Source organism: Corvus kubaryi, unplaced genomic scaffold (assembly GCF_017639235.1).
Source record: "Corvus kubaryi isolate FWS band 111438036 unplaced genomic scaffold, C.kubaryi_AGA036_p1.0 74, whole genome shotgun sequence".
Lineage (NCBI taxonomy): Eukaryota > Metazoa > Chordata > Aves > Passeriformes > Corvidae > Corvus > Corvus kubaryi.
In genome coordinates, this window is record NW_024582061.1 from 11,030,855 (window position 1) to 11,058,405 (window position 27,551).

Consider the following 27,551-nt stretch of genomic DNA (forward strand, 5'->3'; position numbering starts at 1 on the left):
TGGTTTGGAGGGGTATTTTCAGGTAGCTTTGCATCATTACAATTCATTCCAAAGTGTTGGTGTGTGTATCACAGGGAAGTTCACATGGCTGTTCCTGCTTTGAAGGAACTCCTGAGTGAGTTTTTTGAGGCTCTGGAGTAGAGCTATCATTCTGTCTCTTTTCACGAGAACAAAAGTAAAACTAGGAAAACAGGCAATGATGATGCAAGGAGAAGGTTTGCAGAGCTGCCTTTGAATTACAGCACCTTCCCATCCCTGAATTCGTACCCAAAGTAAAACATAGCTTATTCTTTCTCACACAAGTTTCTTGTAGTTTGTTTTGTGCCATGTTCCTCAGGAAGAATAAAAGTACCCCTTTGATTTCATAGAACTTCCCCACCTATGAATTATATATAGGCAAAATTGTACTATCTTCTTCAGAAGAAGAATTTTCTGCTAACAGAAAAATCAATTTTCATTTGTAAAATTAAGTGCCTCCTATGTATAAAAGTTACATTAGACATGAAGGGCACCTAAGGCAAGTGGCTCCTCTTCACCTCTCAAATACTGTAACTAAAGGTAAGGCTGTTTTCCTAAATGTCATTGTAGCATAATTGCAAATGAGCTCTTCTGCCTACAGGTAGTGACTGCTGTGTGCATTGGTCCTGAAATAAGCTCCCTCTAAGCAGTTCCTATGGTTTCTGAACAGATGCTGAACTCAGAGCACATGGGGTTTTAATAATTGTGGGACTTCAGGTACCGCAATTTCAGTGAGCCACCTTTGTTAACATCTGATGTATTGCATGGTGAAAACTTTACTCTAGAAATTTTCAGATGTCAGTCATTAGATTAATATCTTTATTTTTAGGAACAGTTTATGGATAATTGTGTTAATTTGAACTGTGGCATCATTTCTTAATCTTGCATCAATCTTCAAAATGTAATAATTTAATGATTTTCCTCTGAATTTTTGTATGCATCTTTAAAGCATCCATTGTTATTATAATGCATGGTGCCTCCACTTCCCACTCCATCCACGTGTTCTAGTCTTTCTCCTCCCTAGCATGGTGAAGCGCCTAGCTTTGTATCATGTGTCGTGGAATATAAGGATATATGGATGTAAGGAAAATGCTCAGAAGAAGACAGAAGTGTGATATGTTTGCTTGCAGATGTTTTTGGTTGCCTCTCAACCTATATTTAAACACACATTTGAGGGTTAATTGTTGTCCCAGTGATGGTCTGACAACGTGGTTAAACACTTGTCTAAATTTTCCATAATTTTGTCTGCAACTGGATGGTTTATAATGGCTTGTATTTGCTGTTTATCAAACACATATAATTTATATATGTTCCTTTTCTGGGTTAAGTATAGGTGGCCTGTCCACCTTGGTCACAATCAGTAGAATTTTGTCCCAAAGGGTTGATATGTTGGGATTAAATGTTTAATTTGTTCTTTGCTCAGAATTGTTTTGATCATTTTATCTGAGGACCATGCAGTCTTTGGGCTTGTGCACTTGGAATCAGTCCCATCAACCTGTTATATTATTTCTATGTACTTCTCTAATTAATTCACTTATGACTAGTATTTCTGAAATCTGTACTAATTAACAGCATATTGAGCTTACAGCTGCACTCCCAAGAGTTTCCCAGTGACATGCTAGCCTAAAAATCACGTGCACCCACAACTTGAAAGCAAGAAACAGGAAACTCTGTTCTGTTGCAGTATGTGAGTAGCACCAGACTGTGGGGCTGTTGGCTGTCCCACGGATCTTGCAGCCTCTGCAAAGAGCAGGATAAATCATTTTTTGCTCTTGCCTCAGGATACAAATATAAACATATATTTTCTCATGCAAACAGTATAGTCTGGACAGGATCTACAACGAGCTGTCTGTTTTATAAGAATAAACCAGCCTAATATAACATGGAAGAAACTGTATTGTGTATAGTTTGGTTTGCTGCATAAGTATGTTTCAAGCGGTCTTGCTTGTGAAAATAAATATAATTTGGGACTGAAAATTCACAGTATAGTTAACGATGCTGTTATTTGTCATTGGCACACTCCTAGCCTTATTCTGTTGAACATTTTATTACTTGGTGCCAGTGTAAATGTCTGTTTATTGCATAAGCCTTAGGCTTTTGTTCTGTTTCATACCCTCAAAAAGGTAATGTATTCACACACACCCATCATGCTGTACACTGGCTTCCTCCACCTTTCAGAAACCGCCTTAGAAGCTCCTTTAAAACTAGAGTGATCCTCAAATGAGCAGTAAATGAACCATATTCTGAGCAGCAGTGTTCTGATTCACCAATTCCCTGTGACAATGGTAACACATACGCTGATCACAGCTATATAGTATGCCCTCAGCAAGTGGCTCTGTGTGATTTTGTCCTAATGTCTTGCCACGACCAATTTCATACCACAAAGTAATTCCTTTAAAGGGTGGGGAAAACGTCGTGATTGTGAGGGGGGTGGGGGAACCAAATCCATTGATTTAAGCTAAGTTTTCATATTCCTTTTTCTCTAAATATAGAATGGAAATTCAAGGTGAAACTTGTGCCAGGTGGAGGGGGAAAGCGTGGGAACTAACCAAAGACACAAAGTTTATTGAAACATGAAAATGGAACAAGCAAATGGAGAAGGCCAAAGTCCAGAAGCCTATTGCTGCTCTCACAGCTGTTTTGCCTGCATTTGCCACTGTATTATCCACTGTCTATATTATCTACTGTTCTAAATACTGAATCTCAGTGTGTCTGTAAATTTTTCCTTTAAGCATTCCACTTTTAGATGGGAGTGACCTCTCTTGGCAGATAGTGAACAGCAATTCTATTTTCTTTAATGTAGGAGTTGCCACCAAACCACTTATCTTTGTATCACAATGATTTGCTTAGCATGCATGCATTTAAATTAGCAGATCTAACAGCTAAAAGGTCCTTTCAAAACTCAGCACTTTTTCTAAGTTTCTTGTGAATAAAAAAAGTAACTTGTCAGGAACCAGGACAGTTACTGAATCCTGTCACATTTTATTCTGCACTGCACTCAGCAACAATACAGAAGTTGGCCTCATCATGCAGTGTTCCATCCTGTCTTAGACAAAATACGAAATTCTTTTGATAAGGACTTACCTCTATCAGCTCTATGAAGAGGTATGTTCGTGACAACATGCAATACTTAGGAATGAAAATGCAATGTCTTCACACAGTAGCTCAAAAAAGCCTTGCTATTTTAAGGCTAGATGATTGTTATTTTTGTAAGGTCAAACTGATGGGGAACACGAGGCTGAAGGGATCAAATGGATCCTCAATTCTAGCCACTCATAATCACAAGCAGCTAAGTTTTTAGACATCTATTTCAGAAATGTCCACAGGATAATCCACAGACACCCTGAGCCTCAGAAAGCTCTTCAGCACTTTGTAACAAGTGTGAGACCTGGAGTGTCTGAGCACACCAAGGAAAAAGCAGGATCGTTTCACCATAGGAGAAGACAATATCTTTCAAAAGGAGTGGCTATGTTTCCTAAAGCCTTTGAAGATGGCAGCCAGCTGCATGTGGGAAATACTGAAAGCAAATATTAAAAAAAAAAAAAAAAAAAAAAAAATCTTAAAACCGCTTTTGCAAGAAATTAGAAACTTGTAGCTTTATTTTCCAGGTGCTAGTGCCTACTTTTCATTGAAACTTCCTCATTTCAGTGAAAACTCCAAAGTTTTCTTGTGACTTTTTCTTCTGTGAGTTAATTTTCTTCTCTCTGTGTTCACCATCTAAATTCACAAATGTTCCTGTACTGACACATCACCCAGGAAGTCACAGGGATTGATTTGGAGATCAGTGGCAGCTACTTATGGTGGCAGGAAATAAACAAAAGGAACAAAGGATCCCATCAAAAGCAAGCAACAATCAGGTGCTTTCAAAAGCTTCTTGCAACACTGTACTAAGATGTACACCTAACATGTTCATGTTATCTTAAACATCTGCCTAGATTCACAACTAGAACAGATGCTTGGTAAAGGGAGACCTCGCTTGCATATTATACTGAAGAGTGTATGGTTTAACTGGAAGTGTAGCAGTGAAATGCGAGTTTATTCAGAGATATTCATCAGATAAAGGGCTTTCTGCAGAAAAATACTTCAAGTAGGACCAAAGCCAATATGCTCTGTAACACACAGTTCACTGCTGGTGTAGAAAAAAGCATCATTTCAGAGGAGTCTGCTGCATTTTTGGTTCTTTTGTTAAATCATGACACATGAGAGAGGGTTTTTTCCTGGGTACCTATTCCAACCAACAAGATAGCCTTGCTAATATGAATTATCTGTGGTTGATCTGTGCAAGGCAAATGTTCTACATGGACCTAGAGCAAGCATGGTTATCAGCTAAATTGCTTTTAGTCCATTTTTTAGCCCTCTTGCCACACAAGGGCAATCTGCCTATGTAGTCCTTTATAATTTCTGTATAAGAATACATTCTGTGTATTTTTGGGGTAACAATTGCATTTACACCTTCAAAAGAGTCTTAAAAGTGATATATCTGCTGAAATGTAGCATGTGGAAATACTGCTTTTGTTCTGCAAGGATTGTGCTACTGTATGTTAGCAAGTTTCAAGCTCTATTAAAAAAAGAGGAACTTATTTGCAATAAGCATTATGTTGAGTCATATAAGTCTTCTAAAAGTAGATTTACAATTGTTTCCTAGCATTCTCATGGGAATTCCATACTTGCAACAGATATTATTTTAATCAAAGCTGATGACGTTTTTCCAGGCTTATTTTCCTTTCATTTGGTGCCTTTCAGTTTCCAAGTTATTACTGGTCTATGTAATTTTCTCAAGCAAATTTTTTTTCATCAGTCTTTGTACTTTGAAATAGCAAAAAAAAAAAAAAAGAACTCTGACAGGCCACTTGAGGGATTTATCACTGATGCTTAATATTTAACTGTAGGTACATAGTAGTGAGTAATACACAGTCTGATTACTCCGAAATGATACACAGAGAAAAACAAACATCTGCTTTTTTCCACTTTCAATTTTGCTTATTACAAAAAAAAAAACCAACACCTTATTTCTCTCTTTCCTCATCAGTATATAAACTGATTGGTTTTGCACTACGTATATTAAGATTTTTATGTCATGCTTGTGTTAGAAGGCATGGGGCTGCTGAAAATGAATGAAAACATGAAATATGGAGAGCAGAGAACTCTCTAGCTTCTTAGCCATGGGCACCTTTCAAGCTCCAACTGCATCCCATACCTAGCAGGAGTTTCTGTGAAGACAAGAGGCTGTTTAATCCCAATTCCTCACATGGTGCTGCTGAGGGAAATTTATTTACAAGCTCAGCCCAGACCACTTCACAAATGGAACACTAGCAATCTATTTTTCGTGTCTGAACTCCAAACACTCTCAGATATTCCCCTTCCTACACCTTTCTGGATTATGCTGTATGTTCTTTTTGCCTCTAATTATTCCAAGATTTTGTTGTATTAGTCATTTTTAGAGATGAGCACTGAATATCTGAGAACTGAGGGAAAGGAGTTTTTAGCTAGTTACAACTTTTTAAATGTTGTTTTATATGAATACATCTATCAGACTCAAAAGTCTTCAAAACATTATGGGAAAAAATATTGCTGCTTTTAAAGCACCTCTGGTGAAGTCCTTGATTTTTTTTTAAAGGAAGATGAAACTATATTCTACAGTAACAAACTAGTAAAAAAACCGCAGCCCTCCTGTCTGTGCACACAGTGACATCTCCTTTAAAAGGGTATTAAAGTTGCAAATAAAGCGATCAAAAGTTAATTACAACATGGCCGAATTAAGTTGACTGGTATAGCTTTAATTTTTCCTCACTGAGTACAAGTGTTATGGCACTGTTATGACACGATCACCAGCAGTTTCTGCTATGAGGCTTTCTTTCATTCAGTACATAAATGGGTAGTGCTCTCTTAGTGACTAATTAGCCAGTGGGATTTCAAACCTGATTGCACCCCCAGGCCTTATTCACTGCATAGTCAGACACCCCTTTCAAGAGAGAATTGTTAACCTCTTTATAGGTTTTTTTTTTATGCTTTATCCATTAAAACGTGAATGCTACATAAGGACTAAGACATTTACAAGAGCATTGTGATGTGAAGATAGTTTTTTATCCCTGCTTTACAAGGATGATGGCACAATGAGATTAAATTGGAAAATACCCACTATTTTTGTGTATTTGATCTATGATACCCAAGAACTCCTGTTTTGGAGAGTTCAGCATTTGTGGGCAGTTTGTGGGGTCAGGCCAGTGCTCAGTGACTACATTTGCAGCTGGTCCTGCTCAGCATTTCTGCAAATCTGATACTGGGGTCTCAAGTCAGAAGTCCCAAAAATGAGGAACATACAGTAAGGGACCACCTGTGAAAGTTTGCTCGAAGGGACTTGCCTCACATCATTTGGGAACTCTGTGGTAGAGACAGGCCCAAACCCACTTCTCCAGGGTAGTCTTCAGTGACTTTAACTTTGAGAGCATCTTCTCTCTCCCTTGTTCACTAAACAGTTTATAACTTCTGCAACAGATGCAACAGGGTTTCTGCACGTGAATGTCTCATTTACTGAGCAGTCCCACCTCACTGATTGAGCAAAATTTATTCCATGCACATTAAAAAATAGGGGCCTTCAGAGGAAAATGTTAAAATATACACTCATGGAGGAGGAAAGGGAGATGATTATGTTTTGATTTTATGTTTTCTTCTTTTGGAGTGCTCCCATATTCTCCTGGAAGAGGACCCCTCATGCCTCATTTTCAGATGCCTCAATTAACAAAAATAACATTTAGAAAAAGCCTGGCATAGAAAAAATTCCCTTCAGTCTGCCACCTGCATCTCCACCATTTGAGTTAACTGCTCAGCTGATGGCAATGACAGGTTGTTATCCTCTTGCTTCACTGAAGAACTTCACCAAGATTTGCTGCAGCAGGGAAGCATTCCCAGTCCGGGTGAAATCTTGGCCTCCACCATAGTCTTGGGAGTTCGGGAGTGGGAAGATGACATTGATCCTTCCCCCTCCATTCCCCAAGTTTGCTCCCTCCTTCCCTTATCTGTGAAAATTCAGTCTTCCCTTTCCACTATTCTTCTTGCCCCCCTCAATCCAAGGTATGTTGGTCCAATCCTGTGCTCTTCAGCCAGGTCTCACAAAATTAGTGCAGATTCTCATATGAATCTCAGCCTTCTTTTTATCTTCTTGTCAGACAGGTTCCAATACTCTTTCCTCAAATCCTGGTTAAATCTCTTTCTGGCACTTCTCCCCATGATTCCACTGAGCACACTGGAGTTCAGAGGCAGTGTTTGTGAAATCATCTTGCAACTACGATGACCTCCAGCTCTCAGTCTTAATTCCCAGCCTCTTCTGCTCTTCCCGTTATCAATCGCAGTTTCCTTCTTGCTTCTCACCTGGTGTCCTACACAGCAATCTCTGGTACTGCTCTGGCGCTGCTTCCTCCCAAATTTATCCCTTCTTGTGCCTGTGTTCCAGGCAAGCAGCTACTCATCCTGTGAAGTTTCAGTGCTTTCCAGGTGTCAGTAGAAGTTGATCTGAAAGAGCAGGAAAAATACAGTTCTTGAACTGGAACCCAAACCCACTTCTTTAGAGTTTCTTTAACTCTCCTGTAACTGTGACACTTTGTGCCTCCAAGAAGCAGCATAAATAGAGAGTCCCTAAGGTGTTTTTTTAAGGCCAAGGCCATTCTGCTTGCCATGTGTTTCAGTTAACACTGTTGAACAAATGTTCAACATGAGACACACAGTGGCATAAAAATGTAACATCTACTCAGTTATTTCTGTCATTATTTGTGTTTACAGACTGTTTCAACATATATTTGGAATCAACCTTATCCCCCATGTTGTTATAACTCCCTGACAAGGGATGGAGTAAAGTTTGATCTCTTAGGGTTTGTATATGAAATATGTAATGCTGCTGTCACACTTAATTTAACTGAGTAGTCGCTATATTCCCTGAATCTGAAAGTTGTTCAACATGTATTTTGCACGTGAGCTTGGCTTAAAATGAGATAAGTATGGCAGACAGGTGAAAAATACCATTTGATTTGAAGATTGATGGGGAATGTTTGTCATTCTCCTGTGAGGCATTGTGTTAAAAATGTAACTTGCAGGCTGCATTCTCTGGAATCCTATTTATACTTGTTTCTGGAAGGTGTTTGACATCATTTTGGGGAGCTATAATGCAAAGCATTGCCTCTTACCACACATTAATCAGGAGCTCAACTTGTCCAGGCATGTTAAGCACCTGCTCAGTTTTAAGTTAAAGTATGCTTCTGATTAGGTGTGAGTTTAAGATTCTAGCTGAATGTTTTCTAGAACTGGGTCCCTTGCTCTAAATATCTTTGGAATGATCTTTAAAGAAGTCACTATAAATCAAACCTCTCCTGTCTTTATTGAAGATTTTTGTGTAAGACTGAATTAAGCACTAGGCTGCCCAACAGCTTAAAAACAAGTCAGGAGCCTTAGGCTGTAAAGGATTTCACTTCTCAGTTTTTAAATTTTATGTTCTTTTGTATTTACCTTTAGCAGATACATTCCATAAAACATGAGGGAGCTAAACTCACTGAGATTACATAGATGTGGGTTAGGGGAATTCCATGGGGGACATTTCCAGGACATACCTAAGGCCAAGGTATGGTGTAACTGCCAGGCCTCTTGCTTTTTTGTTGAATTCAATAATTCAAAGTGCAGGCACCTCAAAGAGAAAGTGAAAAGAGTGTGAAGCCATTGTGACAGTTTCATTTGAAATCTAAAATTAAAGACCACTCAGCTTTGGAAGATCCTCTTTTGAAAAAGGTTCCAGGCCAGGAAACTGTTTTACTGGCATGTCTCCTACCTTACCACCAAGATACAAGATTTCTTTAACATCAGTTTATAAAAATCCCCAAAGCCTAAGTACTTCTTCAGCACTTTCCTGATAATATAGGAAGCATTTATTTGCTAGTCATAGCACTTTATGCCCTCATCACTGTTTGCCTCATCAAAGCATAAAACCCCATTACTTGGGACAGCTGTTTTTCAGTCATCTTTAGAGTTTAGTAGTGACAGGAATTCTATTTCTAATGAATTTCCTTTACTGCTCTGCAGTTCCTTAAAGTGTATTTTTAAAATCTAGAATTCTGGCAGAAATCAGACCTCATTCTACTCCTTCAAAGACAGAATGTGCTGGATTTTTGTTTGATTTGGTTAGCTTTGGTTTTTGTTATATGACAATTATAACACCGAGAATGGCTGTAAATAGTTTTTTTATTCTAACTACTTTTACTCAAGAGCATTTGATTGTAAGGTCAGATATATTTTTGCATTCCCAAGTGAACTTGGTCAACTGTTTACCTCCCACAACTGTTTATTACCATCTTCCTCACAACCTCACAACTTCCTTCATTTCAAATGGCTTGTTTTCAAGTCTTCACTACTTCTTTTCCATCTCAGTCCTGTGTGGGAAATATTTGCCCAACTCCCTGGTGGGACTAAATGTAGATGTCTGTCCCTGAAAATGGAGATTCTGTCAGGGACTCAAACAGCCCTGCTTTTGGTGGTTGTATGCTTAAACCTTTTCTTAACTTTGTGGTACCAGTCATGTAGTATGGTAATAGCTTCCATGGAGGTGATGTCAAAATGTGATTCCACATTTTCCTTTTAAGAGGAAAAATAAGAGCATATTTGCTTTGCAGTGGATCTGCCTGGGAAGGGCATCTGACCTTCCTGTTGCATGTGGCAGAATTTGGTGCCGCCTGTCAGGGTACCCTATTTTTAATTACTTAAGACAAAAGTACCTGCTGCAGGCATAGCTGTAGAAAAACTCCTATGGAACATTTCATGTTTTGGTCAAAAGCCCAGAACATTTTCTCTTTTCAATTTTGAGGAGATTAATGCCAATATACAGTTGGTTTTTCTAATTCTTGGTCTTCTGATGAAATCACACATTTTCTGTGAAAGATGGTGCAGAAAACTTCTAATATTTCCTGCTCTTTTTAAATGGCAGTTTATTTCTTTTATACTGTCTCATGCAATTTCTGCCCGTTTCGAAGTTATAAACGAAATAAATACACTTCATAGGCCTTACGCTATAATCCTGTAGATTGTTGCATTTCATTTCAGGTGAAAGCCAGCTTTTATTCTTATAGTGAAAACAGCATGTTATATTCTTATAATGCATAATATCAGTATTTTCATTAATAGCGACATGTTATTTCTATCCCCAACAGACTTGGGGAGCCCAGGCTGGTCCTGTGATTTACTTCCACTGCTTTTTCTTATGGGCATATTCCTCCACTGCTGGTAATTTACAGAGGATTTAAAGATAATTTAGGGCCTACTTAATAATGAATGTTGATTTTTCTTCCTGTTCAACAACTACAGATGCAGTGGTTCAAAAGAGGCTTACATGGTCTTTCTGCCTGAACTTGGGATGTATCTTGTCTTTAAAATGTTAGAACTCCATTACATTTATTCTGTTTGCTTCTATATGTCTGCTACAGGTCTTTTAAATGTGATTTTTCTTTTTATCTGCTACAGTGTCTAAAACTTTTTTTTCCTTTAAATTTCTGTCCACTCTTTTTTTCCAATTACATATGTTTAGTCATAGCTGTCATCATTATATCCTACACTTTGATGCAGGTTCTTTAAAGTCAATGATTCTGAGATTTGATAATAGCTATCAGTGATTATTCTGCTTTTTTTGTCTTAATGTTAGAGTAAGAAATGAATGAAAGCAAATATATTAGCCACAAGGTCTGTGAGCAATTGATGACTGGGGGAAGATGTGCTATAGTCTGGATTTAACAAATAGGTCTGTTTTTCAGGGCCTTCTCCTGAATGGTGGGGAAAGTGAGGTTAAACTCCTGAAACTGAGGAGGTACCTGAACCCACATCACTGTTGTCTAGGGCAGCGCTGTGATAACTCAAGAGTCATGCACATCACTGCCCTATTCCCCAGTGGGGCTTTGAAAGAAAAGAAGGGGCTGGGATCTCGGCATGTTTCTTACTAACTAATAAAGTGCTTTTACTTCCTGCATGATTTTGAGATACAAAACTGCCCCCAAGGGCTTCAAAGAAAAGTAAAGTTTTGAGTTTTGGAGACACCAAGGCACATGTAGTTCAGTACCTAAATTGTAAACTCTGTTTTTTATTGACCTGGACATAAGACTATGCAGTGGAAAGGCAGAGTTTCTAAATTGTAATATGGTTGCAGATGCTACAGCAGTTATTATATATCTCTCTTTCCATCTTTTCCAGAAACAGACACAATTGCTTCCTTCCATTCTTTGTAGTTGAAGAGGCTCTGTCACCTAGTCTTAACATTTTTCAACTCTCAGCTTTATGATTTAGGGGGAATGGAATTGAAATGGAGTGTTGAATTAACCCTGTGTCATTTCAGTGACCCTCAAATCTGAAAGCGTTTCTTCCACAAATAGCCCAATTACTTGGAAAATTGTTAGTTTATATTTGGCTTCCCCAGTTTCACTATTAAGGGTTATTAAAATACTGTGTTCTTCTTTATATTTGCTTTCTTTTTCAGGAAAAGACTTTCACTTTTACCCCTTATCAGGCTCACCTTTTAATCATACAGTCACAGAATGGTTTGGGTTGGAAAGGGCCTTACAGAGGATCTAGTTCAAATCCCCTTGCAATGGACAGGGACACCTTCTACTAGACCAGGCTGCTCAAAGCCCCATCCAGCCTGGCCCTGAACACTTCCAGGGATGGGGCATCCACACCTTTTCTGGACAACCTGTTCCAGTGTCTCACCCACCTCACAGTAAAGAATTTCTTCCTTGTAACGAATCTAAACCCATCTTCTTTCAGTTTAAAGGCATTCTCCCTTGTCCTAGCACTCCATACCCTTGCAAAAGGTCCTTCTCCAGCTTGCTTGCAGGCCCCCTTTAGGTACAGGAAAGTGCTGTAAGTTCTTCATGGATCCTTTTGTTCTCCTGGCTGAATAACCCCAGCTCTCTCAGCCTATCTTTGTAGCAGAGGTGCTCCAGCACTCTGATCATCTTCATGTCCCTCCGCTGGGCTTGTTCCAACAAGTCCATGTCCTTTTTGTGCTGGGGATCCCAGAACAGGATGCAGCACTGCAGGGGCGGGTCTCGTGAGAGCAGAGTGGAAAGGCAGAATCCCGTCCCTCCACCTGCTGGTTACACTGCTTTAGATGCAGCCTAGGACATGGTTGGATTTCTGGGCTGCATGCACATATTGCCAGGCCTTGCTGAGCTTCTTGTCTACCAACACCCCCAGGTCCTTCTCCTCAGGGCTGCCCTTGTTCCATTCTCCACCCCTGAGCTTTACATCCTCACCAGCCACTCCTTGGTGAGAACAAGATCTAGCATAGAGCTCGTTCCTTTCTCAATCGCTATTTTTATGAAGTGCTCTCATATTATTCCCATCTTGCTCTGATAGTTTTCTGATGAAGTATTATTGAGTTTTATTTATCCCAATATTTGACAGTACTCATTATACCTGTAAATTAATCAAAATTATTTGTTCATATTTCACTTCAGAGTCTTCTTTTAGTATAGGGTTGGTTCTTGTTCTTTTTCCGAATGCACTTTTTGTTATTAGTTCCTTGTGCTTCTGTTGTGGTTTCTGGTTTTCTATCTCAACGGGGTTTCCCATCAGAAATTCACTTCCTTTGGTTAGATGAAGCCAAAGAAGAAGCTCCCTGAGAAACCTTGCTGACACGAGCATTTGGACTAAATATTGGGTCTAGTTGTAAAACAGGGGCTTTAGATGTGGGTTTTCCATTGAAAAGCTGATCTGCCCACTCATGCAACTTCAGCTTCCATGCTGCTCTTCTCTTTTTAAGCCCTAGAAGAGGTAATTCTATGCTTAGACCTAACCTCTGCAGTAATTTATCCAAATACATCATTTTATGACTGCAATTATTCAGTGGTTCTTAGTGAAATTTATTACAGATCTAATATTAGCCAAATACATAAATCTTAAGGTTGGATCATAATTTACAATTCACATTGAATTCCACATAGAGATGGGAATCCAATGTGATATGCAAATGTTTCATATTTAATGGTAAGGAAATGAGTATGATGGAGATAATCTCTCATTTTAGGCTTAAAATTCAATTGGTAAGACATTTTCAATATCTTTTGTCTTTCTTAAGATAAAAAGCTTCATACATGAGATGTACTTGGAGAGAATAGTTGGGCAAAGCTCTTTCAAAAAATGAGGCCCAGTAAATAACTATAAAGAGCTCTTATGAGAATTAAAATGCCGAAATGCCACTCTTTCTGGTAACCAACTGCAATGAGTTATAAGGTAGACAATTAAAACAAATCAGGAATACAGGAAAGTATGTGCAACATTAAGGCTGGCACAGCAAGTTTCCCCTTACTTTAGTGAAAATAAAAGTGGTGGCAACTCTGAGCCAGAACCTCTGTTTGCAGAAATCATCAGCGATCCTTTGGCTTTGGTGGCTCTACACCAATTTCCACCAGCTAAGGAAACGATACTGTAACTCTACCAATTAAAATAAAAGTCTATATTTTGCATTGCAGAGAGTTTGACATTTGTAGAATTATTTGTAAGGCAAGTAAAGCATTTGAAATGATGAGATATCCTCATTTTTTGGTATTTGAATAAACAACTGTGTGTTTTAATGTACAGACTAAACTTTTCCAACACAAATGGGAGACTTTTAGAGTCAGTTTCATAATCTGATTTGCTAATATGATATGATGCCATAATTGGATTTTTTGTTTGATTATGTTCCTTTTCAGTTTGTTTGGGATATTTTTGTATGTATTCTATGCTAAATTATCTGACCAAAATCATGGTAAACAATAGTACTTAGACTAGTACTAAGCTGCATTTATTTCCTTTTTGTGTTTGTTTGGAGGTCTGGTTTTGGTTGTTTTGTTGGGTTTTTTTAAAGGAGAGTTTTCTTTTTATTCCAGGGCCGGGAATGTAAATTTAGGGATTTTCTGAGCGCACTGATTTAAAGTTCAGACTGCAGACTCATTCACTGTGAAATATTCATGCCTGGATTATCACTGCACACTACATGTACTTGAGTTGATCCCTGTTCTTCCTGTGCAGATAAAAGGCTTCATCCTTGCTGGAAGAAGCTTTCCAGTTTCTTTTGAGCCTTGAATGGAGCATAATGGCAGAGATTTTAAAGTTTACTGGTCAGCATGGTTAGACTCAGGAGGTGAGCACAGGCATGTGATCTCTCAACCTTTCCACTTTCAGGGAGACAACAGCTGTGGTTGTGTAATTATTGTGAATCGACACCCATGAGGATTCATGGCAAAGGTTTTTACAGAGCTGCCTGGCCAGGAGAGGAGTGGCAAAGGCATCTGACAAGGGCCAGAACAAGTATGGAAACAGGAAATCTCTGTGTCTGTCACATTCAGGATGGGTTTTTTTATGAAGTGCCTTCTATTGTGAGGGTTCTATTTGGGCAGTTACAAACTGCCTGATGTTCAAAAAACTTCAAGAAATCTACAAATGCCTGGTGAGAAAACTTGCCATTTCGAGATTTATATTCCTTTAAGAAGGGAGAGACTGTTTTTTATTCTATATTTGATCAATGCCTCATGCAAGAATCTTTATGCTTTCTCAAACCCTTCTACAAGTGCTGTAATACATTATTTAGTTCTGGATTTTATTCAGGGGTGAAAATGCTTCTACTGTACCATTACTGTGAGGTGTCTTTTAATGCCAAGCAGGGATGGAAGAAAGTTCTGAAACTTAAACAATCATTCTGTTGTTTGAAGTTTATTTTTAAAACATGGAGGAAGGAGAAGAGCTCGATGTTGTGGTTTCTAACGGATACTCAAATTTTGTTATCAGGCACATCAATTGTTTGAGAAATTAAGATGTGAACAGTAACTTCTCTTTCTCAGACTTTTATCTGGAATCCATCCTCCCATCCAATGCAAAAATCAAAGGAGGCTTTCTTCCCTAATAGATTTCTTGGTAGAGGTCGTCGGGCTGCCGGCCTTGGCTGCGTGGTGATGTGTTGAGGAGTGAGCAGTGAGTGTCAGCTGACACTCAGTCCTCAGCTGCACCTTCCTCTGCCTCTTCTGAACACTTACAGAGAGGTAGGCTGAGCCCTTGCTCTAAGCTTATGATGGGACAGTTATTCAATACACAAATGGGCTGCAGAGTTTAAAACTCCCCTACGAGACAGCATTTGCTCTTGTTCTTATGCTGTGTGTTTGTGCTGTGTATGGCACTCTCCCATTTCCTCTGAAAACAAACCTTTTGCTGACCTGCCTTCTGGTGTAGCCTGTCATTTGAAATGAGAACTTTCTGATAGAGCAATTTGATTTAGGAAGATGGATCATTTTAGTGGTGGTAAAACCATTAGCTTTCATCTCTTGACCTTCGCCCAGCCAGCAGCCACACACCCACACAGCTGCTTGTGCACTTTGGGAATTGAACTTAACTTACTGCTGTAATATATTTAGTTGCTGATTTGGGTATTGGGAAGCAGAGAAGATAAACATTAAAACATTTTTCCTTCCCCTTTCCCAGGCTCAATTGCACTCCAGATACATCTCCTCCCCTCTTGTTATCTCCACAAGTTACACTCAGTTCCTTTGGTGAGGCAATGAGTGGCACAGGGGTTTGGGGTCAAGACATAGTGGTTTCTCTCCGCTGCTCCTTGTTTCTCACCTTTTTCTTCCACTGCTGCTTCCTTCTTACTAATTTCCTCTACTCCACTGTGGTCAGTCTGTGGGCCACAATCTCTTTGGTGTTGTGGCCTTTCCAACTCCTCCTCCCTTGCTGTCCTCTCATTCCCTTGTTTCTCTCCTTGTCACATTCCCTCCCTGTTCCCTTTGGTGTCCCCTCCCAGGTTTGTCTTCTCCCATTCAGCATTTTCTGCCTTGTCCCCAATATCTTTTCACAGAGGCATCTAACGTGCCTGGTGGGCTCTGCTTTGGCACGTGGTGGGTCCACAGCAGAGCCAGCTGGAATTGGCTGGGGCCAGCACAAGACAGCTCTGACCTCCCTCCTCCACAGGGGCCACCCCTGCAGTTTCATGTCCAGGAGGAGTGGGGAGCACAGGAGGCCAGAATATTATTTGCCCTGCTTCAGATAGAGATGTAAGTCTAGGCAGGTCAGATTGCATCATCAGAGGACTTATTTGAACATAATTTACTAGGAAGAAACCCAGAAGGAATCTTGAAGCTCATTCATAATTTTAAATCCTATACATATTTCTACCTCAGGAAAGAACTGAACCATGAAATCTATGTTTATCCATGTTGTAAAGTAAAGTTAACTAAGTGGAAAGGAAGTTGATTGTGTAGTTGTATTTTGGCCTGAAATTCAGTGCTGAGTCATAATTTGACATTTTAAAATTACAGTTGCCAGGTAATTTTCTTTTATAAGCCCGAGTCAGACCAGAGAAGTAGTGCAAAATAGAATCTGAAGTTCAAAAAATACATACATATATTAATTTATTTCACTACAAAAAAGATATCCTGAAACTTTTTGGTGCAAATTATGAAAAGGCATCTTGTATCTGAAAACAGCAGAAATGGTTGACAGCTTCAAATTGCTTCCACTGAGCTTTCATAACCAGGCTAGTTCTTGACTAGGTTCTTGGTTGAGAGAATATACGTAAATAATGTAAGAGCTGATTACTATTTTACAGCAGTTTTATGGCAAATGCTGAGGAAATTCTGCAAAATGTGTCTCTGAAAGACTTGGCTGGAAAAAGCTATGGCACAGGCTAGATTTTGTCAGCAATAAGAAGCTCTGAGCTGAAAACCACAGAGTTCTGTTCCTGCAGGATGCAACATCATGTCTTGGAGCTGCTCAGAAAGTGTTTGGCAAATCATCAATTACAGCTTGTCTGAATCTGTACTGAATGCTGTAGTCAATGCTTTAGAGCTGGCCTTGGGGTGCAAACATGAGCTTTGAAGCAGAGCTATGAAATTCCTTCAAACTCTTATTTTGAGATCTGGTTTGGTCCAGTTGTTACACTGAGCTGGCAAGGAGGTTCAGATAAAAGCTCCAAGTCCACTACAGTCTATGTAGGGACAGATGAGGGATGTAGCAGTTTTCCCTGGGTTCACCCTACCATGATACCAGTGACAGATTTGTTAGAAGGTGCTGTAGACAAAAGGAATCTCTCCCAGTGCTTAAAACCCACATTTTAGACAGTAGTTAAAACATAGAATTTTATTTGTATCAGTATAAATCACCCTCTTTTGTGCAGAATGAAGGGACATATTAACAGTTTACCTATACTCTCAAAAAAATCCCTAGGCAAAACACTTCCCTAAAATCAGCTATTTAATGCAGCCCCTTTGCCAGCCCTTTGCTGTGGGAACTCAGTCTTTCTTTCATTTACGACACCAGATTCTTGTCGTGTGTGTGGAACTGAATTTCTAGGTAAGTGTCCAGATTTTTTTTAAGGTTACTTAAGGTATGCCTTTTTTTTGGTATGTATTCAGTGGTGTGGATGGTATGACCATTCAACAGCACCTTGCCTATACTTGTGCATTTTAGACTTTGCAAAGCATTGAAGTGACTGTAGATGTTTCGTTGAGGTTACCAGATGTTTGCAGTGTGAGTTAGAAAATATCTGTTTAAGGAGAGTGAATTACTTAAGATTAGAGGGGAACTGTATGGGGATCTTTACAAAGCAGAATCATGTGTTTAATTTCTATAGCCCTATGCCCCAGGCATCTGTGGCCACCACCGGAGCTAAGGGATTAACATTGCCCATTCTGGTTTTAGAATAGAATTAGATCAGATCATTCAAATACTTGTTGCACTGTACTCAGAGAGAAAAATCTCACTGATTTCAGTGAGGTCAGTTTACTGTATTACTAGGATTCCACAATATATGTCTGGTTGTCAAGATTTAAAAAAACTTTTGCAAATTTTGACACTACCTTTACATACCTAACTGAGGAAAATTCCCAGCTTAGAACATTCACAGTTAATGTTGGATAAAATTCTTCCTCAGTAATATTTTGTATCCTGTCTCTCCTTTTTATTTTAAAATATCACACACACAATGAGTAAAATACTGATATGTTGATTATTATATTTACAATTTTGAAATAATAATGTAAATGATAATGGGGGAAAAACCTGCAAGGCAACAAAACCTGATTATGGTTTTCTTTAAGAAATATATATAAAAAAGGAGGTACTAACAATATGTTTCTGAGTAATATTGTTCATGTTAAACTGGCTGAAAATGTGTCTATTTACATTGTTTATTAAACAATCAAATTTGCCTGTGGAACTCACAATTAGTCTGAGTGTTTATGTATGTTCATATACAGTCATATGCTAATCTGTATTAGAAAAAAAAACTCTAAGCTTGTTTCAGCTGGCTGTGAACCAAAGGGACTTAAACACTTGCATTTAATGCAGGTCAGCATTTTCTTGGGGAAATTAGTATTTATGGTGACTAAGAATCAATGCCAACAATAACACATTTTCACTTCATAGTGTCTTTAAAAATGTATTTGCAATGACGTGGATAATGATCCAAAAGTTGTAGTATTAATAAAACTGGAAACTTATTAACAAAAAATAATTTGAATTTTAAAAATACGATGTCATAGGTATTTAATTTAATTTAAATATCACCTTATAATAATAAATCCCTTTTATCTGTGTTATTAAAAATATTTTGCTTTGTAACTGGAAACAATACTGAGTTGTTTCATTTAGTTAGTTTTATTTATACTCAGAGAATTATTTGTTTTGAAACATACAATTTAAAAAATTATTGGTTCTTTTAAACAGGATTCAAGTCTTGATATCTAAATAATGGTAAGTCTACAACACCTTTATTCTCTTTCATTACTGAATGTTTCAAATATGCTACAGAAGACTCAGTCACACTCAAATTTGAGGATATCTTTAGCTTTTTACAACGAGGTGTTCTAAAATTATAATAATCAATTTTCTGTAGTGGCATAGTGTAGCATTTTCTCTGCAAAAGTGCTTCAGAAATTATGTGTAATTATTTTTGTCATGTCAATTTTATTGAATGATAAACCACATTACACTAGTGATAAAAACATCTCTGTATTACAGACTATAAAACTCTCCACCAGCAGTAACACCCTTTATGTAAACTTCTGTTGCAAATTAAGGAAATGAACCTTGAAATATTTGATTATGCTGCCTGTGTGAATTGTCCCACTGACCTCAAAAGAGTGAAAACTTTCTCATAAGTAAAAGATTATGGTAATGCCTTGGTGCCTGTCGAGGATCTATTCCAGGAGGATGTGTACTCTATACCATCACTGTATTTACTTAGCATGGGCTGATTGACAATGTTGAAAGAACCAGCCTGGTCTTTTCTGGGTCCTGACAGAAAAATGTTCTTGCAGAGCTTTCCTGACCACGACGTGCTGGGCCAGGCTTTTGAAGATGCTCTAGAAGTGCTGCAGCAGCACTCTGACAGGGAAATGCAGTGTCCACCAGGTAACAAGCACCCTGATTCTACTCCATTTCTCAGCTCCTAGTTCTACAGGAAAGCACGTCTTGAAACATACAGGTGGGAGAGTAATTTCCCAGAATCAGATTAATGGGATGTTTTGGGAGGATGAAAAGGAGGAAGACTATTTGGAGGGTTTCCACCCCTCCATGAGTACTGTGGTGAATATCTTCCAGGTCACAGCACAGGAAAAATGTTGGACTGGCCCTGTTTACCCTCCCCCCAGCACCAGCCCAGGTGCATTGAGCTCACTTTTCCTATAATCAGAGAGTATATGACTGTCGTAAAACAGCCTTTTCCCAATTTTAACATTTTAACTTAAAAATGCCCTTCTGCTATGCCATGAATCCCAATGCAAAAGAATAATAATAAAATAAAAAACAAACCAACAAGTGAAATCAATTTACTCATTTAATTTTTTTGTACACTAATATATATATCTTATTTTTTTTTTTTTTTTAGTGCAGGAATGATAGTTTGAGTCTGGATAATTAATAGAAAATTGTTTTTCTTGGCTTCAAGAGTTGTATACTTTACAAAACTAAAATGCAAGAAAGCTGTAAATTGTTCCAGTTCTGGCAAGGTTTTGGTAACTAAATTACTATAAAATTTAAAATCTGTTCTTGTTTTTACACTGTAAGCAGAAATGCAAGGAAAGGAAAATAGGAGGCTACCTCACAAACCTTCTAAGCCCAGAACAATGTACCTGCTGTCCTTTGCATGAAATGTATGCCATATGAGGAAGTTTTTTTACGTATTATCTATTATAAAATGAAATGTAAATAAGACCAGTAGGGCTGTATCTTCAGCTGTTGTTAACAAAGTTTTGGCTCCACTGCACTGGTAATTTACACATGCTGGAGGACTCACTCTGTATAATTACTTTCAATCTTCTTCCTTGTGTATGTTGTTAGGGCCCATGGAGAGAGTTATTAAACCCTTGCAATGCAGTGTTTAGTCTGTCCCACAGCTGCACCCACATTTCCACTTGCAATAGATACCATACCCTCCAATATCTTCTTCTGACCACCTGCAGTGGGTAATTTTTTCTAAGTGTCTTTAGTCTGGTGTTTTCCTGTGCTTCTTTTAAGCATCCCAAAGTTTTGGGTTCCTTCGGTGTCATTCTTCAGGCACTGTAGATGTTCTGATGCTCCTTCATCTGTGATTGGAGACTCTGACTTGCATTGTACTAATGGCCTGCAGAACCGCCTGACAGTCCCTTTTCCTTTCTACATGTATTTCAGAAGTCTGTAGTTATCCAAATCATTATGTTTGATGATCTGTATTGCCCTCTGTTACCTAGTAACTAAACAATTTCATGATGCTATGAAATACCTGGCATTTTATCTTTAAAAAAATTGTTTTTCATCCCAAAGGCTAACAAAACCAGCCCAAGGTGTGTGATCAGCAGTAGCAGTACAGATTTTGCTGGATAACTTGCTGATGTGGAACATCTTGGCTCTGGACACTTTATTATCTAGAAGGCAGCCATAGGATAAATGCTTTTTGACAGGCCAGCACAGTGTTAAATTATTTGCTGTTGTGGTTTTCTTTTTTTCCTTCTTCTCTCTTTTTTACTCACTTGGTTTTTGCTCCCTTCTCCTAATTTCCAGGTTATAAAAACTGCTTGACTTTGATCAACCATCACCACCACCTCCGAGCAAGTCCCAGTTACTGTGCAGCACCATCTGTGGAGGAGCAAGGGTATAGCTGGAGAAACGTGATTGTGAGTGAACTCATTGCTAATAATAGTCAGACATAACTGGAAAACTGATTGCTCATTTGGGATTTCTGATACAAATCATTATGCTACCACTAACAAAAATTTGGTCTGGCCAAATTTCAGGCATGATTCGGATGAAAATACCTTGGCAAATATGATTGCAAATGTGCAAAATGTGATTAATAACATATTTTTAGGAGCCAGTTGTTTGCTTCTGGTGTTCTTTTGTGGTTCATCACATAACATGACAACTAACAAGCAAAACTACTAGGGAGTTAGTTACATGGGAAAGGGCTTCTTTGTATTGCTTGGTAACAGGCAGAGAACAACTTCCAACCCTGAGGTAGCTTCTGCCACTGTGAAAAAGAACCATAACTTTGATTTCTCCAGCAGAAGTTGGCTTTAAAAGTTCTGGAAAGACCAGCAATATCTGGACTGAGCACAGCTTCAGCCATTAGAGTCCATACGCATTCTTAAAAGCACTGGGAGCGTGGTCTCCAGGAGTGATGGGAAATGAAAATTGCAGGGGAGATAATTTCAGGGAAACAGGTTCCACAAAAGCACATTTTCAACAGCAGATTAACAACAACATGGCATGGGAACTACAGAGCCATGTAGGGGTTACAGAACTGTAGGGGCTACTGTCCAGGTGGTCCTTGTCTTTTCCTAACTCTGAAAAATGTTCCTCCTCTGCTTCCAGCAGAAGGGTTGAAGGTCCAGAGTGAGGCAGTTACGCTGTTTTCCCTCTCAGTTTCTCCTCTGGTGGGCAGCTCTTGCCCCTGGACATGAATTAGTGCTGCTTGTTACTGGTACACTACACTGAGTGCCTTCATGGCTGAGAAAAGTCTTCCACGGGTGAGGTGATGAAAAGTTGCATTTTGAAGGCTTCAGGCAATTAATTACCACAAGTTTCTTTTTATTCAGAGAATGTACTCTATTAGTAACTTTTTATTGTCTTAATTCTTGAAGAACAGTGCAGCGGATTTTTATGCAGATGAGACTGTCTACCATACACTGCAGAATACTCCAGAAAGTCAAGCTATGCATGCTGCTGCTGGCCAGCCAAAAGCAGGGAAAGGTCTGTAGAAAGATCATATCTTGATGGGTACATTATGCTACTTTAAAAAGTCTCTTGGTAAATCATGCTTTCTTGTTTTCCTATTTTTTTTTAACTTTTAACAGGAAAAAACATGTGAACATTTAATAGTGAGTAGGATACAACTGCTAATTCCCTTCTGCTAAATCTTATAAGATGTGATAAATCTATTATTAACTTACCATCCATGTTAGTAAGTGGAAAAACAAACCAGAGATTTTTTTTCACTTCAAATCATTTGGGATGAAGTCTGATGCACAGAAGTAAATCTAGCTAGCAATAACATCTTTATCCACTTACACAATTTATTTTATTTTATTTTATTTTATTTTATTTTATTTTACATGGCCCAACAAGCAGTGATTTTCTTAAAGGTTTTTTACATACGCAAATATTTTTGCACACCTGATTTTATTTCTTTGTTTATTTTTTGAATCACATTTTAGCTTTTGTCACTTCCAGTGTGCATTTTTATGGCTATTTTTATCCTCCTTCTGGTTGACTTTACTAATGGATATCTATTTTGCAAAGAATCGTGTGACATTGGTCATTGCAGTTCTTAATTTTTTTACTACATTCATTATTTGGGTTGTTTGGAGGGGAGGGACTCAGCATCCTTTCTATGACTTCTGGGTGAGATTTTCACAGCTTCCACTCTGAGCTGTTGTATCTACTTTTGACCTTTTGAAGTAGCTTCCTGATTTAGCTGCTTTTTGAAATCCCCTTTTCGCAACTTTAACCACATGGTGTCAGTTTTTGGTGCTGTCTCTTCCCATTGATGCTAAACACTGTGGTCTCTGTTGCTTAATAGTTACTACTACTGCTACTATACTACTACTACTACTACTACTATTTCTACCATAGGCTATTTGGGATGATGGGAGGGGAAATTTTACATGTCAGTATCTGATTTGACCTTCAGGTATTACTGCTCTGTTAACTTCATTTCCTATTTCCTATTTCTTTTACACTGTCCTCAACCTATTTTTCCAGAAGACAACCTCCACAAATTTTCAGAGTGACTAACTATTCTTATGGTGCTATTTTGTGTCTTCTTACAGGTTTCTTTATGTCCATGGTGATATTCCTGCTAGAATCTGTGATTTGGGTGACTATTTCTTCTGTAAATTTAGTCCTCCTAGTTTCTTATTGAGACATGAGAGGTTTTCTGTACACTAACAAGTGGTGTGGCCCTTTAGGAATAGATCTATAGATGAAACCATCAGCACTGAGGGTCCAAATCCCATGCTTAAAGTGTTTCACAAAAGTTTATTTAGGGCAATCTTTAGGCTGGTCACAAGTTCTGAAGGGTACACTGACTTAGATATGCTTTTGGAAAGCATCTTTTGAGTTAAGTTTCCTCTGAAAAGAATCCAGTTCGTTCACAACAAAACCATTCCATGATCTGAACTCAAGCTCAGTGGAGGGGAGGCAGCCAAGAGAGGTACTTCAGAATTTAATTAGATACATTGTCCCTGAGAGATTTAGGCTGCTTCAGGACAACTCAGCCCTGAAATCTTACGCAGATGCTCTGAAACACCTTCTGGAGGAACCTGCTTGTCTTCAGTCACCACACTAAGAAACCTGCAGGCACTCACCTGCTGGCTTAGACTGATATTTAGGGCCTGGTGCTGAGCAGCACTGGCTTATGCAATGAGGTGCAGTACAAAGATTTGTTAACTGACCCCATCTCAAGCTGGTGTGTAGCACTTTGGAGATAACAGCTGGGCTCTGGAGACACAGCTGCATAAACACATAAGAGCAACTAAGCCAAGACAGCAGCTAAAGGTGATGTGGCTAGAAATAAAAGCTTGGGCAGAAATGACAGCTGAACTAAGAGGGCAGACAGCATGAAATCAGGTGCTGCATAGACTACACTATCCTTTTGCAGCAGAAATTTAGTCAACAATAGTCTGTGGATTTTCCCCTGTTCTTACTTGTTCTACCACAGGTTTATAGGATAATTCAAGTTGGAGGGGACCTAAGAAGGTCACCTACTAAGAAGTGTCCACTGTGACAAGGCAGTGTCCTTCACTGGTTTCCTTTTAAACTTCTTAGTAATACTATATGTATTTATAGTAGAATATGTACTTCCAGTCACAGGCCAATTTTTATTTAGATAATGAAACTTCATTAATTTTTTGGAAAGTACCTCTGATTTCAGGCTCTTCTTCTTCCCAGTCCGACTGTTACTTCTCTCCTCTTTCCTTATGACCAGATACAGAATTACTATCATCCCTGACAGATGTCTTGGCTTGACCTCAGTGTTCCTTAGCAACTGTCACTTTTCCCCTGTTCCTAGTTTAAAATAGCCACACAAGACAAGGCTTTATGAATTTTAGGTGCAGCTGCTTATTTCCACTTTGGTTAAAGTGGAAGATGTTCTTCTGCATAGATTCTCTCTTCTGCAAAATGTTCCTCTTTGTCTGATAATCTTAAATTCTTCCTCCTTACAGAAGCTTCTTGATCACCATTAGTTTTGGAAAGGGAACTAGAAATACTTCATAGAGGAGGATCCACAAGATCTCAGTGAAACTAAAGCCTCACTAGGAAACTGAAGTTTGAGAACTGAGCCTGTGGAGAGAAGCATTTACTTAACTGGCAAATATTTCAGTACTAAGCTTGCTTTATTCTGCATGGGAATGCAAGCTGACACTTCTGCAGATTTTTAAAATATCACAGGGTACCAGAAGATCTAGCTCCTTTATGACTACATGAGGTTTCTGGTTAAAAACTTGCCTTCTTTTCCTGCTCATCCACTTGCCCTTTCTTTGATCAGAGACTACCTTGCATCCCCAAAACATTCTTGAAACAAACCTGACAAAACTGAGCCATCTCAAAATCTCTGAGTTTTGATTAAACAGGGAAAACATTTATTCAAAAACGTTCAGATTGGCTATCCAGAACCTCTCTCCTGTCCTGTCTGAGGATGTCATTTCCTAGTGTGAGTTCCTTGACTGTGCACCTGCCCAGCATGTGTCTGAAGACTGATGAAAGTCGCTTCTGAGACCTACCACACAGTCAAATCACCAGATACTTGTCATGATCCCCACATAACCTGCTCTTGAAACTCTGATGACCAAATCCCTTTCTTTCACCACAGATCTGTACTCACTTCAGAACTAGACCATGGTGCTGACAATATCAAGGTTGTGGGTTTGATCCCTGTATGGGCCATTCACTTAAGAGTTGGACTTGAAGATCCTTCTGGGTCTCTTCCCATTCAGACTGTCCCGTGATTCTGTGTTGCTCACATCTCTGTGATCCCATTTGCTGTTGCTGGTCTTCCACTGAATAATTTATACTGATCTTTTAATTTGGGACAGGGTACTAGGTTTAGCTATGCTTTTGCCTATAAGACCCTTTCCAGGAAAAAGACAACTGCTCATCTTTTAAGGCAAGCATGAGTTCTGTTCTGACCTTTTGCAATTTATTTGTTCATAGGTAGAAAAAAACTTCGCCTATTTGAATACCTCCATGAGTCTCTGTATGATCCAGCTATGGCAAACTGCATCCAGTGGGTAGATAAACCAAATGGCGTCTTCCAGTTCATCTCCAAAAACAAAGAGAAACTTGCAGAACTGTGGGGAGAAAGAAAAGGAAACCGCAAGATCATGACTTATCAGAAAATGGCCAGAGCACTGAGGAATTATGGAAGAACAGGTGAAATCATTAAGATCCGTAGGAAGCTGACATACCAGTTCAGTGCTGTTGTTTTAAAAAGACTTGCTCCATCTTATTTCCTGGGAAGAGAAACAATTTATCATCCCTACATTCAGTCTAATCAAGAATATCAGTGTGCAGATGACTGGACCAGTTACAATAATTACATGTACAACAATGGTTATGCATTACAGCATGCTAACAGCTAGACTTACCTGTCACATAAACAGGCCTTTGTTATCCAGCAATACTTTACAGCACAGAAACTCTTCTCTGTACATAGCTTTTCCTTTAAGATATCATACAAACACGTGAAGAGGAAGGTTTAAAAATTGCATTGGCCTAGTTTTGTTGCTTTTGAAGTTAGTGGTATACAGTCATTGCCTGTTGAAGAAATCCAGCAGCTGTAGAACACATTCTATTCCCCATGACGCTAATCAAAGGAATTACTGTAGTTTCAAGCAGGTATATTCAAGAACAGGATCAAGGCTTTTGTCTGTTAGTGGACATCAAAGATCCTATTGTGACAGCACTCACTGGAAGTTTTATGCATATCTCCAATCAGAATTTAGATGATGTTGTACCATGGTTGCTGCACTCCCTAAACTAGAAAGGGAAAGATTTGCCAACTGCATGAAGATGCTGTCTGCTTTTTTCACCAATGTTCTTTATAAAAGGACATTTTTGGAGTGAATGCCTGGGTGAATGATAGAGTCCACATGCGGGTGCACCTGTTGACCAAGTTGTTAATCCTTAATCACTTAAATTAACGTATCTTAGCACAGATCCTGACATGTGGTATTAGGATTGTCAGGTGCACATTTTACTGTTGGTAGTGGATTCATTGGGATCATGAGAGAGGTAGTAAAGGATTGTGCTTCTCATTAGGTTTTGTGCAGTTCTTCCCCAATAATATGAGAAACTCCACTTTTATCCAGCAGTTCTGTACTCACCTAACAAACGTAGCTTTGCCATTTATTTTAGGAGTTATAACATTATAAATAAAATTTCACTTCTCCAGCTCTTTTTCTAAATGGGAATGTAGCTGAAAGGCTCAGTGATTTTACGCTCTCTTCCTGGGGAAGAATGAAATTTAGGTAAAAGAGATTAGTAGCCCCTTATGTCAGGATAATACCTATAAATCTACTTTTTCTCATACTTCTTTTACCTGATCAACTTGTATCATCATATAAGTTGTCTTTTGTGCTAAAATATTTCCATTCAATTGTGTTCAGTTCCAAGTTCTGCATTTTGCAGTGTGTAGGCCTGGATATTAATAAAGACAAAAATATTTTGTGTGGAGAGGTATAAATGGTGGCCTGATATGTTTGATGAAACTAATTGACTTTGATAGTTGCCCCTTGCTCTGACTCCTGTTTACTTGTACAGGGTTGTAATTTTATGTAGTAGACACAATGCAATGCACTCTGCCTAAGCAAAACTCAAGTTTTAGGGTTGGTACTTTGGTAAGATGACAGTTGTCTGATCTTAGAAATATGAAGCTCGTTAAATAGCACTAAAAAGAGACCCAGACTTTAAGTCAGGGGGATTGGACCTTGGTGGAGTGAGCTCTGCCTCTGGAATGGGTGGTGGCTCTGGACCCACAAGATGGCACCAGTGGACAACTTTTC

The 27,551-nt window shown here is 38.7% G+C and overlaps 1 protein-coding gene across 3 annotated transcripts; it reads left to right on the forward strand.

The window, feature by feature from the left end:
• Positions 1 to 446: 446 nt before the first annotated feature.
• On the forward strand, positions 447 to 27,228 carry SPIC (Spi-C transcription factor). Of its 3 annotated transcripts, none has more exons than XM_042051133.1 (6): positions 447 to 558; positions 18,739 to 18,765; positions 19,332 to 19,425; positions 21,052 to 21,164; positions 22,131 to 22,239; positions 25,702 to 27,228. In XM_042051133.1, the coding sequence occupies exons 2-6, from the start codon at positions 18,763 to 18,765 to the stop codon at positions 26,127 to 26,129; spliced, it is 747 nt and encodes a 248-aa protein (XP_041907067.1). In that variant the 5' UTR covers positions 447 to 558; positions 18,739 to 18,762; the 3' UTR covers positions 26,130 to 27,228. The 3 variants fall into 3 exon arrangements, with proteins under 3 accessions (XP_041907067.1, XP_041907066.1, XP_041907065.1); XM_042051132.1 differs by lacking the exon at positions 447 to 558 and adding an exon at positions 17,264 to 17,364; XM_042051131.1 differs by lacking the exons at positions 447 to 558; positions 18,739 to 18,765 and having other exon boundaries at positions 18,857 to 19,425.
• The last annotated feature ends 323 nt before the right edge of the window (positions 27,229 to 27,551 follow it).

Bases quoted from the DNA above. Each gene is read 5' to 3' on its own strand.
- SPIC (XM_042051131.1), top strand. From the start codon at position 19,275: ATGTTGAAAGAACCAGCCTGGTCTTTTCTGGGTCCTGACAGAAAAATG. The intron at 19,426-21,051 runs GTAACAAGCACC...CCTAATTTCCAG, and splicing joins GGAAATGCAGTGTCCACCAG to GTTATAAAAACTGCTTGACT. The intron at 22,240-25,701 runs GTCTGTAGAAAG...ATTTGTTCATAG, and splicing joins CCAGCCAAAAGCAGGGAAAG to GTAGAAAAAAACTTCGCCTA.